Below are 18,240 nucleotides of genomic sequence, written 5' to 3' on the forward strand. Positions count from 1 at the left end.
AACAAACATCCCAGAAAAGTGTTCTTCAAAAGCTAGTTCTCTGAAACAGTAGCAAATGAAATTTCCAATCTTTGGCATTTTCACTCTGATAATTACTATATTACTGATTGTGGTACATAGTTATATAAATTAATTATGTTATTTTACAGCAGAAAAGGAGCATACAGAATGCTTTGTAGTTGTTCCAGCTGTGACTAATTATAGTTACAAAATTAAGGGTTTAAAGAGTTTATTAGTCAGCTTTTAATCAGTTGCTTTTCTTACAAGGAATTAAATTGTCTAATCACATCTGTCAGTCATTTAAGGCATTCTCATTGGTATGCTTTCATATTTTAAGATTGTAGTACTTTCATAATACTCATTTCATCTCATGATAACCTGTTACATATTTGCACATTTCCTCCTTATTTTCTTATCTGTTCTCCCAGAAGCCTTCTGGATTAAGTTAAATCTACATTTAGTTTCTGAAGAAATTTGATAGCATATCTGAAACAACTTTGTATCTAATATTTTTTAATAGAATAATCCAAATGCACATAGTGATTTTTTAAAAATAAATAGAGCATATGAAGTACTCAAAGACGAAGATTTGCGGAAAAAGTATGACAAATATGGAGAAAAGGGACTTGCAGATAACCAAGGAGGAGGCCAGTATGAAAGCTGGAATTATTATCGTTATGATTTTGGTAAGATGATAAAATACTTCTTAATGAAATTGTAGATTTTCACCTGACTATATAAAATTTTACCTGACTACTTAGCTGATTTATTTTATATTTGTTACTCTGGTTCTTTTTTAATATGTAAGTGGAATTCAGAAAGAAAGGAAGGTCGGGTGGTTTATAGGTATCTGCACAGATATGAAGGTGTTGTGGTCATAATCCTGCTAAATTCTTTGAAGTATGGATTGCTATTTAACTTCAAGGGTGTGCATTAAAAGTGGTTAAATATTGACATCTTAAGTATCAGTTTAAAGCATCATACTTTCAAAAAATGGTTTGTTTCCTTACGTTCAGTTAAGGTAATTTCTGTGTAAATTCCTTTCCTCATATATAGAACCGTTTCTCGTAAAAGTTTGGGTATTGACGGAAGTTAGAAAGGAAGCATGACCAAAGAAAGGAAAGAAGTACAAAAGGCAGAAAGGAGTATATAAATATACTTTAAGACAAAGGGGAGTGGTCTGATAAGTATTTTTAATAGCCATTAAGTAGCCTAGGAAGCAAGTAAAGAACTGAAATAAGACTTTTATATTAGGCTAAAATAATTTATATCTGAAACATTGTTTCTTAAGATGACTTAAAAAACATTTTCAATATATTTTCTACAGTTTAAAAGTCTGTATCTATATTCCATAATTTAAGTTTGATCTGCCCCAATAAATTACAGTACAGTTGAGCTCATTTGTTGATACATTATTTGTGGCTTATTTACCATTTCATGGGCAGAATTGAATAGTTGTAACAATAGCTATAATCTCTATAGAAGGTTTTTTGACGGCCTGGTTTATATGGCACTGATAATTATATGGCTATTTATAAGTAAAAAGATACATTTTTCTTAGATTTGTTTTCATTTCTATGGTAGATTAAATTTGTATTTTCTAAGTAGTTTGTCTTCGCCTCTGCAAATATTCTAGTTGTAAAAACTTCTAATGGGAAATATTTCAAAAACCACCAGTCTGATATCAGAAGCCATATAATTTGAGAAGTTAATGAGGTCTATAATCTAGTTGTACCATCACCGGTTTCCTGATTTTGATAGTTACTAAAACTACATATTATGTAACCATTAAAGCAAATTGGGTGAATATACCATGTCAGTATAATGTTTACAATTTCCTAAGTATTCTTTAAAATAACAGTCTTCATTATATATATATGTGTGAAACTTCTGTGAGGAGTACATAATGTGAACAGTAAAAATCAATACACATATGACAGTTTATAAAAATTAATATTTTTTGATAATTCTTCAGTGTGCCAACTAAAGTGTTAATTGCTGGTGTCTCCGTTTGCTGTGTATAATTAACGTTGAGATTTAGTATAGACATCTAATTTTTGATGATTAAAACCATTTAAGTAATCTATGCAGTAATTTATTTTTATGACAAATTTAATTTTGTTTCAATGTCCTTTTAAAACTAGGTATTTATGATGATGATCCTGAAATCATAACATTGGACAGAAGAGAATTTGGTAAGTTTGTGGGCATAGGATTTTCTTTTGGTGGTTCATGACCAATGTAACTCAATCTCTTGAGTACTAATATATTTAAGAATTAGAATTATTTTGGGGCTGGAGCAATAGCACATTGGGTAGGGCGTTTGCCTTGCACGCGGCCGACCCGGGTTCGAATCCCAGCATCCCATATGGTCCCCTGAGCACCGCCAGGGGTAATTCCTGAGTACATGAGCCAGGAATGACCCCTGTGCATTGCCGGGGTGACCCAAAAAGCAAAAAAAAAGAGAGAGAATTAGAATTATTTTGGATTTCAACATAATGATATGGCATACAGTATATTACCATCATCTTAGCAGATATAGGTCCTATAATAATAAAGTTAGTATTTATTAGCAAATATGTATATGTTCTTAAAAAAAGTAAAAATATGTTGCCAGATCTTGGTTTAGTACTATTTTAGGTCCCAGATTAGCGTGCTGCAAATTTGCAGAACACTTTGCTTTAGAACGAACTTTCATATTTGGGAATTTTTTAGAATTTTTTTCCTACTTCAAATGAGGGTTTTTAGCTCATTAAGTTTCAGTTTTATTTTATTTAATGCAGTTTTATTTCCTTTAGAATTTTAAAGTAAGATACTAAGTATAAAGAACTACCTAATATTGTGTTATAAAAGAGGTTTTTATAGTCACTAATTTTGTACAGTTCCCTTCTAAGCCAGAATTATGTTTTATTCTTTTTTTACATAATTTGTTGATGAGTTCAGGCTTATAAAGTATTCAGTACATCTTGCCCATGATCACATTATAAATTGAACACTTGATAAGTTGAATACTTACATGAAATACAAAGCATGTCTTTGCTAAAGAGGAACTAGAAAAGAATTGAATTTATTTAGATAGGTAGCTGATAAAAATTACATCTTTTTTTGCGTGGTTTTTTTTTTGGCTTTTATTGTTTCTTACATCCTATTCTATTAGTGTTTTGTATCAGTGGGGCAGAAAATTTTGTAATTAAAGATGAAATTAAATACAGTGAACAAAATATGCAAGAGAGCTAATCTACAAGCTCTTTGTGAGAGCCTTTCATGATGTACAGAGGTTCCAATAGGTGGGTCATATCCTTCCTCTACAGGGTGATTTACTTATCAGACTTTCTAAAAGTGTCCAAGAATAGTTATCAAATCCTAAATTATGTATTTTACCTGTAATATATAGGTTAACTTCCTACTATGTACCTGTCTTTTTATTGAAATATATGTGAGTATTGAGTGCTACATGTTTCTAATCCACCTGAGGTAGTTACACATATATAGAATAGTATGTGTGCTTTCACATCAATGTATTTCATGAAATTTTTTAGTTATTAATAACTGATTTTGATAAAGAATTTTGTGAAAACTTTTTAACCAAAACCAAATTGTCTTCACCTTTTTGTTTTGATTCTTTAATGTTACTTTCATAAAGTGTTGAATTTTTTTTATATTTACTTTGCCTCAGGTCACTTAAAACGTACTATTAGACATGATGTGCTGTTAACGTCTATTATTTGAGGATCTGTTTTCATGAAAGAAACAGTATAAAGCTTTTCAAATAAATTTTCTACTTTAATTTATATCTACTACATCATGTAGATCTCTTCATTTCAGAACTTGAATTTCTATCAGAATTGACTAATCACATATTTAAATTTGCCCTGGAGGTAATAAGAATTGAAATGTATAACAGACTTCATTTGTCTCATCCACACAAACTCTTTACATGACCTTTTATTGTTTTGTTTTGGGGGCTACTCTCGGGAGGGCTGAGGGACCAGATGTGATGCCAGGGATCTGTGTGCAAGGCAAGCATCTTTTTCACTCTACTATATCTACGGCCCTTTGTGAGCTTTGACTTTGCTTCCTGTTCCATCTATTTTACAGTTTTGTGATGTGTTATAGAAAAATAATTAATGCTATATGAGTAATACATTTTCTTTCTAAAGAAGGTAGGTAATTTTTAGATAAAATTTAGATAAATTTTTAGATAAAACCTTTAGTAACTAATCGTTCTTTTTTAAAAATGTTTTTAGATGCTGCTGTTAATTCTGGAGAACTGTGGTTTGTGAACTTTTATTCCCCAGGATGTTCACATTGTCATGATTTAGCTCCCACGGTATGTATTTTTTTATGTCATAATTATTAAAGTTTCATTATTCCTAGTCTGTTAATTGTGTTAACTTTTAACATGCTAGGATTTTTTCTGTAATTGTCACTATCACTGTATTACTGTATCACTGTTGCCCGGTGCTCATCGATTTGTTTGAGTGGGCACCAGTAACATCTCCATTGTGAGACTTGTTACTGTTTTTGGCATATCAAATTACCCCACAGGTAACTTGCCAGGCTCTGCTGTGCAGGCGAGGTACTCTCGGTAGCTTGCCAGGCACTTCGAGAGGGGCGGAGGAATCGAAACCGGGTTGTTCAAGTGCAAGGCAAACGCCCTACCGATGTGCTATCACTCCAGCCCATCAAAAATAATTAGCAAATACTTTCATATATATGTATTATATATATATATAGTTTTATTCAGTGAAATTCACTTTATGTCCTGAAGTGTTCTCAAAGGGAATAAAGAAAACACTTGCATTTCTTTTTTTTTCTCACAGTGGAGAGACTTTGCTAAAGAAGTAGATGGATTACTTCGAATTGGGGCTGTTAACTGTGGTGATGATAGAATGCTTTGCCGAATGAAAGGAGTCAACAGTTACCCCAGCCTCTTCATTTTTAGGTCTGGAATGGTAAGGATTAAAGTTAACACTGATTTTTTTTTTTTGATACTAGACAAAATACAGTATATGAATTTTTAAAATATTTTTAAGTCTAATAGATGCTATCTAACTAGGCTCAGTGATGACAAACAGTTTGCATAGTATTGTGAATAATTTTTGATCCATTACTTTGATTTCACTCTTTTTCAGAATTAAAAGTTTGCTAATTTTAGTTTCTGTCCAATATAATTTAATATGTATATTGTATATTAGGTTTTACAAAATATTCTTCAGGTATCATCCTATGAGCAAAAGTGTATATAACTTTTTCATTTTCAAGTGACAAAAATAGCAAAAATAATTAAAATGTCTCACAGACTTTGTGCAATTAAGATACTTAGTATGTTATTTGAAAATACTGTATTATTGACTTTCTTACAGTTTTAAAATATATGCACAATAATGAGGAATCAAATGTACTTGATGCTTTTAGTGAATTTTAAAAAGTAAAATATTTATTTGTATTTAAAAAATAGGCTGCAGTTAAATATCATGGTGACAGATCAAAGGAAAGTTTAGTGAGTTTCGCCATGCAACATGTTAAAAGCACAGTGACAGAATTGTGGACAGGTAATTTTTATTTTCTTTATTTGCTTGATTTTCAAAACTCTGTTTCATGCATCCTAGAAGTAATTGTGTCATTTGTTCTGAACTCTGTGAAACATATATTTAACAAATGAATTATGTTTGCAGAAACTAAAAAAATTAAGATGTTGGAAATGAGGAATGGAGAGATAGCTCAAGGGGCAGCTTTGTATGTGGGAGGCTAGGGTTGGATATAGAGTGGGGAGTAGCCCTTAACACCACTGGGTGTGGCCTCCAGATCAAACCAAACAAAAAGAGGTGAGAAATGGAGCTAGGTGAAAAGGCAATTTTGAAAGTGCAAACTGAATGTTGAATAAAATGAGTTTTTAATTGCTCTTATCAGGCAATAAATTTATGCCTATCCAACTTAATTTTGAAAGCTTAAAACTCTTCTGATCTTAAGACTATTTTAACGAATCTGTGCTATACAAATGATAGTGTTTACATCAAAAAGTATGTTCATATCATCTCATACCAGTTGTAACAGCTTTAAACAATATTAAACACTTGGGCTATGTAGAGAACATCATTCTTTTATTCAGGAAGACCATACTAATAAACCATTAAAATGCAATGTATTAACTATAAAGATAGATGTGGATTTACGGAAACAGGAAAGATGTAAAAGAACTTATGCTGAGAAATAGTTAGGATTGGAAATTACTTCTAGAATGAGGTCAGACCCAGTCACCAAAATGAAGAGTAGGCTGTCCAAGATGTATTTCGGAGACCTGCAAAGTTTCACTATGAATTCGTTAAAGCTTGAGTGATGGCAGGGTGGTATTAAAAAAAAAAAAATCAAATGCATGCAAAGTTCTGATCAAAAGGACCTTACCAGTTTGTTTCCTTCTTATAAAATAGTGCATTTAGATCTTATGTGATTAAGAAAAAGTAGAACCAGTGAGGGAATCTAACAGGGTCAAGGGGGGTTGGGGAAATCCTGATAATACTCAGAGCAGATTAAGAAGGTGAGATTAGAAGGGAAAAGCCATTTGTAATACTATTTCTAATTTCCAGTAATAGCTGATCAGACATTTGTTTTATTTTCTTTCAAGGAAATTTTGTTAATGCCATACAAACTGCTTTTGCTGCTGGTATTGGCTGGCTGATCACTTTTTGTTCCAAAGAAGGAGGTAATTTTATTTGTTATTGTTCTAATAGGCATGTAGTGTTTTGTTGGTGATCTTTATTATTTCTATTGAGATGTGACCGTTTTAACCATTATATATCTGATATAATTGACATAAAACTTTTTAAAACTTTATAGTGCATTGATTTGATAGATAAGATGTTAAAAAATGATAGCAGCCACAATATTACCTCCACTTCCATTTTGTGGCATAATCACTTGTTCTTTTGTAAAGTGAGAACATTTGTCCACTCAGCAGTTTTCAAATGTATGATTTAGTATTAGCTATAATCAATGTTACAGCTATATATTAGATACTAGAAATTATTAATTTATAACTGAAAGTTTATACTCTAGGTAATTATATACGCTACTGTAATTGTTTTAAACTGTTCAACATTATAATTAATGAATATTTATATATTTAATATTTTACACAGGTACTATTTTATGGGTTTATGTTTGATGTAACTTTTTTTGTGGTGGTTTTTTTTTTGCTTATTTATACTTCTGGAAATTGTATCTTCAGACAAGTCTTGGGTGTATTTGGCAGCAAAAATAGTTGTTGATAAATATATCCCTCTGATTATGAACTTTGCCTCACAGTTATGCGTATAAAAATGTATATTTGTCCTGATTTCTAGAAACCCCTTCCTGAATAAACAAAATTGAAGATTCACCACCCTATGTGCCAGACCACACTTTGGTGTGGTGAAAATTGAAAATTTATTTTCTATAAAATTAGTTAAAAATTGGTGAAGGCATTATAAGATAAATTTTTATATGCTTGATCCCAAATAGTCTTTCTCTTTTGCCTGCACTTATTGCTACTCTCTCTTTACTACCTTGCAGCAAAACTCGCCCTTAACATCAGTCTGTTATCAAATAGTTTTGTCTCATTTTGACCTAATGAACAGTTTTCTGTACATTCTACTCATATAAAATAAAATTTACTGTCATTATTCTACTTTTTACCCAAGAAAAACAGCTTTTGAGTAGTTTTTAGGCTTTATGATACTATAGCTACCTTCTATCTTGTATCCTAGTATTCACATTTTTTTAATTTTATTTTTAAAAAGTTGTTCACAATAGTTCATTACAGTTAAAAATATTCAAAACCAATCGTACCACCATGCACCTTCCCAACACCATAAGAGGAAAGTGTGTGAAGATTGTTGTATTTCATCCTGGAGCCATTTAAGCCCTTGTATAAGAGATTTATTGCAAGCATGTATGGTAAGCCCAAACAAATGTGTGCTACTTTTGGTACATCAGTGGGCTAGAGTATAAGAGGTCACGTAGCTCCACGCTCCTGGACATTCTATAGCATTCATATTTTTAAATGTTAATACTGTGTTTAAGTATGCATACTTATTTTTTGTCGAAAGGACCTCTTTGCGTTTTAGTACCTTCAAATCATGAGTTCTCTTAGGTAAAGAGAACGTTTTATGGAGGTTCTGAGAGTAAGATCCTTAAGAGGTGTTTGAGAAAACATTGCTCCTTAGCTAGGAATTTTGGGAAACATAGGGAAGAGAATTAAATAATGAGAGAGAGACTGTGTGTGCGAATATGAGAGAGAGAGAGAGAGAGAGAGAATAAGAGAAGAGTGAAAGTGTGGCGGGGACAGGCAAAAGAACGTATAAATAAATAAAGCTAAAATTGCCTCATTAGTTTTTCCCCCCCCTCTGTAGATTGTTTGACTTCACAGACGCGTCTCAGACTTAGTGGCATGTTGGTAAGTATCAATTTTTTTACGAAACTATAATGCCATGTCAGAAATACACTTCAAATTTGAACCTAGGTATTTTTCTTTGATAGTGTTAAGCACCTAACTCTTGATATCTGATAAATGTATTTAAATTTACAGGTTTCTTTAATTGGAATTTTGATTTGTTGTGTTTCTATCACCATTCACTTCTAAATATTCTATAATTAACTCCTCTAAACAAAAGAGTTCTATGCTTGTGTTTATCATTTCTAATCTTAATTTTATTATTCTGTTATTTAGCTTTCAGTGTTGGGATATATAGTTTGTTTTAACACTTTTGAAGCTTCCTTTGTGATCTGGAAGTTTATGTATTATAAAAGCTGAAAGTTCTGGCAAGAGAGATAGTACAATGTGCATCTAACACTTGGTCAACCCAGGTTTGATTCCTAGCATCCCATATGGGCCCCTGAGGTTGCCAGGAGTGATTCATGAGCACAGAGTCAGGAGTAAGCCCTGAGCACTACCAGATGTGCCCTTGCTCCCTGACAAAAGTTAAGTTCTATGTGTACTTGAAAGTAATATTCTTGGGCCAGAGCGATAGCACAGCGGGTAGGGCATTAGCCTTGCACGCGGCCGACCCGGGTTCGATCCCCGGCGTCCCATATGTTCCCCCAAGCACTGCCAGGAGCAATTCCTGAGTGCAAAGCCAGGAGTAACCCCTGAGCATCACTGGGTGTGACCCAAAAAGCAAAAACAAACAACAAAAAAGTAATATTCTTCCTATATGTGTCGTAATTTTTTATATAGATCATGTTTCTTACTCATGACATTCAGATCTACATTATTTCAGGTTGGAGTGGTTTTTGTTGAGTCTAGGAGGGGGGTGTTTTGGATTGTTGTTGTTTTTGTTTCAGTTTTGGGGCCACACCCTGCAGTGCTCAGAGCTTGCTCCTTGCTCTGTCCTCAGGTCTTACTCCCAGAGGTGCTCGGGGGACCAAATGTGGTTCTCGGAATGGAACTCTGGTCAGCTCCATGCAGGGCGAGCTCTCATTGCTCTATTATACATCTCTGGCCCTGAGTGTTTTTTACTTTTATAGTTTTTAACTTAAAATAAGTTTCGTATTTTGCTAAATAGGTTAAATTTCCTGTGACTTCCACTTATAACTACCAACTGGTCCTTTTCATTTTAGGATGGTCTTGTTAATGTAGGATGGATGGATTGTGCCACCCAAGACAATCTTTGTGAAAGTTTGGACATTACAGCAAGTACTACTGCCTATTTTCCTCCTGGAGCCACTTTAAATGACAAAGAGAAAAGCAATATTTTGGTATGAATTACTTAAATTTCTTTAGTTTGTAAATGTGCACACATTCATATATGTAATTTTGTAAACAAGAAGAAAAAAGAATAAATCAATTCATATCCTCTAGTTCTAGAATATGTGTAATGAGTAGTATTATGATTCTGTGGAATACACACTATAGCTTATAAATCCGCCTTAATGATTATTAATAAACTGCCATAAACCATTATATTTTTAAACCTCAAGTTTACCATTGTTAAGTTTAACTGGGGATTGACTTTTAAAAAACAAAACAAAACACTAAGTATGCTTCACTGAACTTTATTATGGAGGATACTTTTTTTTAAATTATATCACCATGAGCTACACTTACAAAGCTTACATGTTGGAGTTTCAGTCATACAATGATTAAACACCCATCCCTCTACCAGTATACATTTTCCACCACCAATGTCCCCAGTATCCCTCTCCACTCCATCCCACTTCACCCCCCTGCCTCTAAGAAGGAAATTTACTCTCTCTACTTTGGAACATTATGGTTTGTAATACAGATACCAAGAGGCCTTCATGCTTGGTCCTTTATCTACTTTCAACACACATCTCTCATCCCGAGCCATCCCCCATCCATCATTGACTTAGTGATCCCTTCTCTATCCCAGCTGCCTTCTCTCCCTGCTCATAAGGCAGGCTTCCAACTGTGGAGCAATCTTCCTGGCCCTGTCTCCACTGTCCTTGGTTGTTAGTGTCACATTATGATATTTTATATTCCATAACTGATTGCAGTTATTCTATGTCTGTCCCTCTCTTTCTGACTCATTTCACTTAGCATGATACTCCATGTACATCCATTTATAAACAAATTTCATGACTTCATCTTTCCTAACAGCCATAGAGTATTCCATTGTATAGATATACCAAAGTTTCTTTTACCAGTCATCTGTTCTGCGGCTCTCTGGTTGTTTCCAGATTCTGGCTAATTGTGATTAGTGCGGCAGTGAACATACAGGTGCAGACGTCATTGCTACTGTGGTTTTTTGCACACTCAGAATATATTTCCAGAAGTGGCATTGCTGGGTCATATGGAAGCTCAGCTTCTAGTTTTTTAAGGAATTGCCCATATTGTTTCCAAAAAGGCTGGACAAATTGGCATTCCCACTGACAATGAAAGAGAATTCCTTTCTCCCTACATCAGGGCCAGCATTGGTTGTTCGTGTTCTTTTTGATGTGTGGCAATCTCTGTGGTGTGAGATGATATCTCATTGTTTTGATTTGCATCTCCCTGATGATTAGCGTTGTAGAGCATTTTTTCATGTGCCTTTTGGCCATTTTTATTTCTTTTTGAGGAAGCTTCTGTTCATTGCTTCTCCCCACTTTTTGATGGGGTTTGAAGTATTTTTATCTTACAGTTCTACTAATATATATCCTGGATATTAACCCCTTAAATGATAGGCATTGAGTAAATATTCTTTCCCATTCTGTGGACTCTCTCTGTATTTTAGTCACTGTTTCATGTGAGGTGCAGAAGCTTCTTAGGTTAGTGTAGTTCCATTTGTTTATGTTTGTATTATTTTGGAGGATACTTAAGTCAGGTTCATTATCAGATACTTAAGATTTAGAAAAACAAAAACAACCCACCTAGGACTAGAACCTTAGGAGATTCCATAATATTCAGATACAATTCAAACATCCTTTAGTTCTCTGTATTTTAATTGTACCTTTTTAGCAGAGACAACACATTCTAGAAATGTGTAAGGAAGGAAAATTCACTAAAACCAAACTTCCTATAGATTGTACATATATTAATGGCCTAATGTTGATGACTCCCCAGTTTTAACTTTTTCAACTTTTGTTATTTACAATACAATTACTTTACTGGGTTTTATGAGTACAGTGTTCCTACACCACTCTAAACCAGAATGATTCCAGTTCCCTTCCCCTATTCTACTCCCACGCCTCTAATCTCAGTTCTGTAGATCAATTCTCAAGATTTACCAGTTTTATAAGCAGTGCGAATCTGTGCTCTCTATTCGAGGGAGTGTATATCCTACTGCCATTCAAAGTCTTCCTTGGAAAATTAATCAATGTCTCAAACTTAGACATCTGTAGTTAAACTCTCTTGATATTCCTCTATAATTTAATTCCCCCAAACTTTTACCCATCTCCGTTGGTTAAAAGTTTTGTTTTTATTAATTCATGAAAAAGGAGTCTTTTTTTTGTACTCTCATAACTAATTCATCATGAAAATCTATAACTGTCTCTTACATGTTTCCAAAATTGTTTCCTTATCCCAAGGCACTTTTCACCTACAACTTTATTATTTTTTCATTATTTTTCTTCCACAGTCAGTTGGTTTTGATTTCTTTTTGTTTTTGTTTTTTTTAATTTTATTATTTCACAGATTTATCCTAACTGTTTATGAAAGTTTCTGGCATGTAGGTAGTATGCTATTCCTCTAGGCCAGTGTCTTGGGTTTTGTTTTTTTTTTTCACCTAGGAAAAAACTGTCTAGAAAATAGTTTGAGAAATGTTTAACCTGTGTACTTATTTTTTCTTAAAAGTTCTATGAAATCTGAAATAAGCTATAGACAATAAATTTAAAGAACAAGTTGATTAAATTTATTCTTTATTCTAGTATCTTAATTCATTGGATGCTAAAGAAATATATTTGGAAATAATGCATAATCTTCCAGATTTTGAACTGCTTTCAACAAACACACTAGAGGTAATATTTTTATTAATACTAAAAAAATATTGCTAACATTTAAAATTTTTTAATTGCTATTTGTTTCATTCATTATGAGAAAGTACCAGTTTCAAAGGATAATATATGTTAGTTTAGACTAGACTAATTGCTGGAGTTGCTGATACTGAAATTTTACAGTGAATTTGTAGTTTGGAAAAGTACCCAGTCCTAAAGGTGTGGGCATCAGGAAAAGCATCAGAAGTGACAATATTTGGATCACTTAGTTCACAGAGCAACTTTAGATCTGATTTTGTGTTTCATATTTGTGCTGATACAGTTATTTTGTTCATTAAAAATAAAGAAGCAGTTTTAGAAATACTCAGTTTACAAATTGATTTTTTTTTGTTCTGTTCATCTATTTCAACATGTTCTGTGTCAAACATTTTGTTAAAACGGGAAAGGTGGGCCAAAGCAATAATAGTAAGTGGGTAGGCCTACCAGGTGGACCATGCAGGTTCAATCCCAGGAACCCTTTATTGTGGGTCCCCTGAACCCTGCCAGCAGTATTCCTAAGCATTGCTGTGCGTGGTCCTAAAAAAAGCAACAACAAACTGAAAAGCTTTATGTTGCAAAACATTTTATTTTGCACAGTACTCTACTTCATAGTGTTGTGATTTGGTGATATAATTCTGTAATTTGCGAAGTATTATCCTGAATAATTAAATGAAAGAGTATTAATGGTCTTGGATAGTAATGGGTAAGACCATTACTATCTGATTTAGTAAACCCAGGAAATAAAGATGAAAACCCTTGTAGAGTTTACCATCTGACATTTTTTTCCTCTCACTTTTAAGGATCGTTTAGCTCATCATCGGTGGCTCTTATTTTTTCATTTTGGAAAAAATGAAAATTCAAATGATCCTGAGTTGAAGAAACTAAAAACTCTACTTAAAAATGAACATATTCAAGTAAGGAAAATATGTCTTTTTGTTACTTACTACTGTGTTTTCTTACAAATACAATTATGTTTTAAATAACAAAAATAAGTTTACTTGAAAGTCTAGGTTAAGGGGCTGGAGAGATAGTACAGCGGGTAGGGCGTTTGTCTTGCACACGGCCGCCCCAGGTTCGATTCCCAGCATCCCATATGGTCCCCTGAGCATTGTCAGGAGTAATTCCTGAGTGCAGAGACAGGAGTAGCCCCTGTGCATTGCCGGGCATGACCCAGAAAAAAAAAAAGTGTAGGTTAAAACAGAAACATAAGTACTTTCATTCTGTGTGTTTAGCAAAAAATTTTAATTTTATTGAAAATTTTTCCTTATATTTGCCTTTCAATGGATTTTTTTGTGTGTTTTGAACTTGCCATATTGCATAAGTTTCAGGAAAACTTTGTTAGAAATCAGAACCTTTATATGACACAAGAAGTTCACCATTAAAGGGATCTTTCACATTCAGTTAACTCTTTCCCCAGTTTAATAATTCTTCCTCTATTCTGATAGTCACATATTTGGCCTTACGAACATTTCTTTCATTTTGGTTCATTTGTTTTCTCTATACTTCTTATGAGTGATACTGTTGTCTTTCTGGCTTTTATTTCATTAAGTTTATTAGCATTCATCTCCTTGCAAATGACAGAATTTTATCTTTTATTGCTGAGTGGTATTCATTTGTTTATAAATACCGCATCTTTATTTGATCATGTCAATAGACACTTAGGTTGTTTCCAACTCTTGACCATTGTAAATAGTAGGAATTCATTTATCTCTTGGAATTAGTGTTTCTGTTTTGTTTTTGCCTAAGTTTCTTGAAGGGAGACACTGGATTTTAGAGAATTTCTGTTGTAATTTTTTGAGGAATCTCCATATCACTTTCCATATGGCTGTACTAATAAAGATTTCCACAATGTACAAGGTTTGCCTTCTCTTCATTCTCTCCAGTACCTCTTGTGTTTTGTCTTTTGGAGAATAGCTATCATTAAAGGTAAATATTTTGGTTTGTTTTGGGGTTGTTTTATATTTGGTTGGTTTTTGGGTTGGCTTTGTTTTTTTGTTTTTTGGGGTTTTTTTGGCTTTTGGGGTCACACCTGGCAGTGCTTAGGGGTTACTCTTGGCTCTGCACCCAGGATTACTCTTGGCATCTTGGCAGTGCATGGAATACCATATGGGATTCTATGCTAGGGGTCGAACCCAGGTTGGCTGTGTGCAAGGCAACCGCCCTACTTGCTGTACTATTGCCCAGGTGATACTCAGTTTGATTTGCCTTTCCTATTAAAGATGATGACCATCTCTTCATGTGCCTGTTAGCTACCTATGTCTTTGGAGAAGTGTCAGATCCTCTCCTCTGCCCATTTTTCAATTCAGGCCATTTAGTTGTTGAGTCTTTCTGAGTTTTATAGTAGGTGTTATTAACTCCTTGTTGAATGTTGGATTTTCAGTTATCTTTATGTCTTGATACTGTCAATGTGTAGAACTTGTTTGATATAGTTACATTTATTTAAATTTTGCTTTCGTTTGCTTTTTGTTTTGGAATTGGGTCCCTGAATATTATCTCAGAACAACGTCAAATTATCACCCATTGTTAGAATTTTCTATATATTTTATGGCTTTGGTTCTTATATCCAAGTCTTTAAGCCATTTTGAATTAACTTTTGTGTTACGATGTTAGTGGTGTAGTTTCATTCTTTTGCACATGACTGTTAAATTTTTTCAGTACTATTTATTAAGGAGGCTTTTTTTGACTCTTTTGGCATATGAGTCTTTTTCTGGGCTTTGGGCCTATTTCATAAACTTGTGTGTCTGTTTATACCACTACTATGCTATTTCAATTACTATCACTTTGCAGTACAATTTATAGTTTAAATTTTTTTCTCAATTTATCTGCAGTATTTTATAGTTCCAAATAAATTATTATTTTTCAAAAATCTATACCTCTGAAATTTTTATTAGAATTGCTTTAAGTTATCTGTATGTTGCATTAGGTAACAAAGGTATTTTTACAATGTTAACTCTTCCAATCTATAAGCATGGAATATGTTTTTATCTCTTTGTGTTTTCTGTTTCTTAAAATAGTGTCTTCTAGTCTTCAGCAAACATATATTATACTTCTTTGGTTAAATTTGCTCCAAGGCATTAGAGCCTTCCTGATAGCATTGCAAATGGGATTGCATTCCTGGTTTCTTTTCTGCTGGTTTGTTATTTATATGCAGAAACTGAACAGATTTTTTAAATATATTAATTTTGTATCCTGAAACTAGGCTTAAGAATTTTGTGAGTTCTTGCAAAGGATGTGTTTTGACATTTTAAAGTGGCGTAATATGTGAATTCAGGTCTTTTTCTTGTAGATTTTCTTTCTAGATGATGGTTGATTGCTGCAGGTGGGCCATTAAAGCCCTCTATAGTTATTATGTTAGGGTTGGTGACTCTGTCAGCATCAGCTTCAGTTGGTTATTTCTTATGGTATTGATCCCCAGCCCAGGTTCAATTCCTCCGTCCCTCTCAGAGAGCCCGGCAAGCTACTGAGAGTATCTCGTCCGCATGGCAGAACCTGGCAAGCTACCCGTAGCGTATTCGATATGCCAAAAACAGTAACAACAAGTCACAATGGAGATGTTACTGGTGCCCACTTGAGCAAAATTTCAACTTCTTGTTAGAAGCTATTAAGTAGAGCAGTTATTTTTGAATCGATAATTTTTATGAATATTTAAAAATTGAATGGTTAAAATTGTTTCACCAAATTGCACTTTTTCTTCAGATTGGCAGGTTTGACTGTTCATCTGCGCCAGACTTCTGTAGTAAGTTCTACATTTTTCAGCCATGCTTAGCTGTATTTAAGGGACAAGGAACCAAAGAATATGAAATTCATCATGGTAAGAAATGGGGGAAAGTAATTTAAAAAATTACTCTCAAAGATTGATTTTTAAATATTACCTTAGGCATATTTTAATTCTTTCCCACATTTTTTTTTACTCTAATATATATTCTACTCAGTATTTTGATCAGTGTTTACTTCAGTAAGAGTTCTAACATACCAGGCTAGTGAATACTTTAAGGATCTCGGTCAGTTAGCAAAAGTAAGGAAGGCCTAGAGTTTCTGTAATATTGTGCAAATAAAGCATCTTAATTTCCAGACATACTTTTGGATTTTCCTCCAGTAGACCACCAGACTAGTATTAACTACTTCGTTATTTCCTCAAATTATAACTACATTTCTACAATTCAGTTTGCTTGTGACTATTCATATGAGTACATTTTCAGTTCCTAGTGTTTGGGCTACATGATACACCCTATCCTAAAAGAAATGTAACAAAACACAACTTACCAATTATGGTGGAGTTAAGTAACAGTTACTTAGTTCACAAATATTAATAAAGTAGTAAGGCATGAACTCATTTTTCAGCAAGTTTAAACCAATGCAGAGAGATAGTACAGGGGTAAGGCACTTACTTGGTGCTTGTTCTCAAACCCTGGCCTCCTGTGTGCAACTATACACTCCAGTCTATTGTGCTGTTTTTTCTAATTTCCTTCAAACCATGTTTCTCATCTTTTACTAAAGGGTCTTGAAATTTATTCTTTGAAGAAAAATCAGAGGCATTTGTTAAAAGCAGAGAATTATTTAACTAGATTGACATTTTATGAAGGTGATTGCTTAAAATGGATGGGAGCAAGAGCGGATAGAATGTAACTATTTTTGTAAGAGATGATGATTGTCTTAGTTAAATAATGATAATGTGGATGAAGAGTAGTGGACATTTTATTTAAAATATCAAGAATAGGGGCCAGAGAAGAGTACAGCGGTTAAGGTGCTGGCTTTGCATGGTGCTCCCAACCTGAGTTCAGTCCCTGGCACCACTTGTGGTCCCTGAGCACAAAGCCAGGAGTGTAAACCCTTAGCATACTGGGTGTGGCACCAAAAAAAAAAAGCCCAGCAATAACAGAAAATTATGCAAGTATACTTAAGATAATGGCAATAAAGAGGACAGCTGAGGTTTTTTACTTGGTGAATGGGCACTTGCATTACTGATAATTGCATCACTATTCAGTGGAGAAGAGAACTTAAGAGAGTTAATATGGAGATAACAACCCCAGTTTGGTGGGTCAAGCCCCCAGCAGCCACTTGGTCCCACAATCCAAACTTGCCGCTGTACCCCAGCCTGACTGCCATCTCAGGACAGACCTTACCAAGACTGAATCTGCTGAAAATTCTGGTGTGCGAGTTTTGTGACTGCAATCTCTAGGAGTTGGGGTGGACTATCTCCCCCACTTCCCAATACTTCTGGAAGCAATGGCAGTCACCCCCACAAACTAACTCCAGTGTTACCATGTAAGCTCTGCTAGGGACTTGCTTCAGAGGCCCATAAATAAAACTCGAAAGATACCAAAAACCGCAGTTAAACTCAGACCTGTGCAAGGCTGAACAGACCAGGGTAAGTCAGAGGTGGAGTGGGTCTGCCTGGTGCCCGTGCCAAGCCGAGCCCCCAGCAGCCGCTTGTTTCCACAATCCAAAATCGCCACTGCCTCCCTGTACTTCCGGAAGCATTGGCAGTCACATCAACACCCCAAAACTGCCACTCAGCTAAAAAGCTACTCCAGCCTTACTGTCCCTATAAAAATACCAAATGCCCTGAACAAACAAGATGACGTCTTAGTGCCTGTATTGCAAATCATAATGTGCAAAAGGAAAAGGAGAGAGAAAGAAGTCTCCCATAGAGGGAGACTGGGGGTGGGGTGGTGAGGGTTGGGGGATTGTGGGAGGGAAACAGGTCGCACTGGTGGTGGGAAATATACAATGGTGGAAGGATGAGTAATGAATCATTGTATGACTGGAACCCAATTATGAACAGCTTTGTAA

At 34.3% G+C, this 18,240-nt stretch overlaps 1 protein-coding gene across 1 annotated transcript in view; it reads left to right on the forward strand.

The window, feature by feature from the left end:
* Positions 1–18,240, forward strand: part of DNAJC10 (DnaJ heat shock protein family (Hsp40) member C10) — a 47,621-nt gene that overhangs the window by 4,342 nt on the left and 25,039 nt on the right. Inside the window, exons 3-13 of the mRNA XM_055121050.1 lie at positions 521–686; positions 2,145–2,195; positions 4,248–4,330; positions 4,824–4,955; positions 5,462–5,555; positions 6,626–6,703; positions 8,391–8,434; positions 9,598–9,735; positions 12,343–12,432; positions 13,248–13,361; positions 16,144–16,258. Coding sequence (XP_054977025.1) covers positions 521–686; positions 2,145–2,195; positions 4,248–4,330; positions 4,824–4,955; positions 5,462–5,555; positions 6,626–6,703; positions 8,391–8,434; positions 9,598–9,735; positions 12,343–12,432; positions 13,248–13,361; positions 16,144–16,258 — 1,105 coding nt within the window. The remainder of the gene's footprint in view (positions 1–520; positions 687–2,144; positions 2,196–4,247; positions 4,331–4,823; positions 4,956–5,461; positions 5,556–6,625; positions 6,704–8,390; positions 8,435–9,597; positions 9,736–12,342; positions 12,433–13,247; positions 13,362–16,143; positions 16,259–18,240) is intronic.

This window comes from Sorex araneus, chromosome X, assembly GCF_027595985.1.
Source record: "Sorex araneus isolate mSorAra2 chromosome X, mSorAra2.pri, whole genome shotgun sequence".
In the NCBI taxonomy this organism is placed as follows: domain Eukaryota; kingdom Metazoa; phylum Chordata; class Mammalia; order Eulipotyphla; family Soricidae; genus Sorex; species Sorex araneus.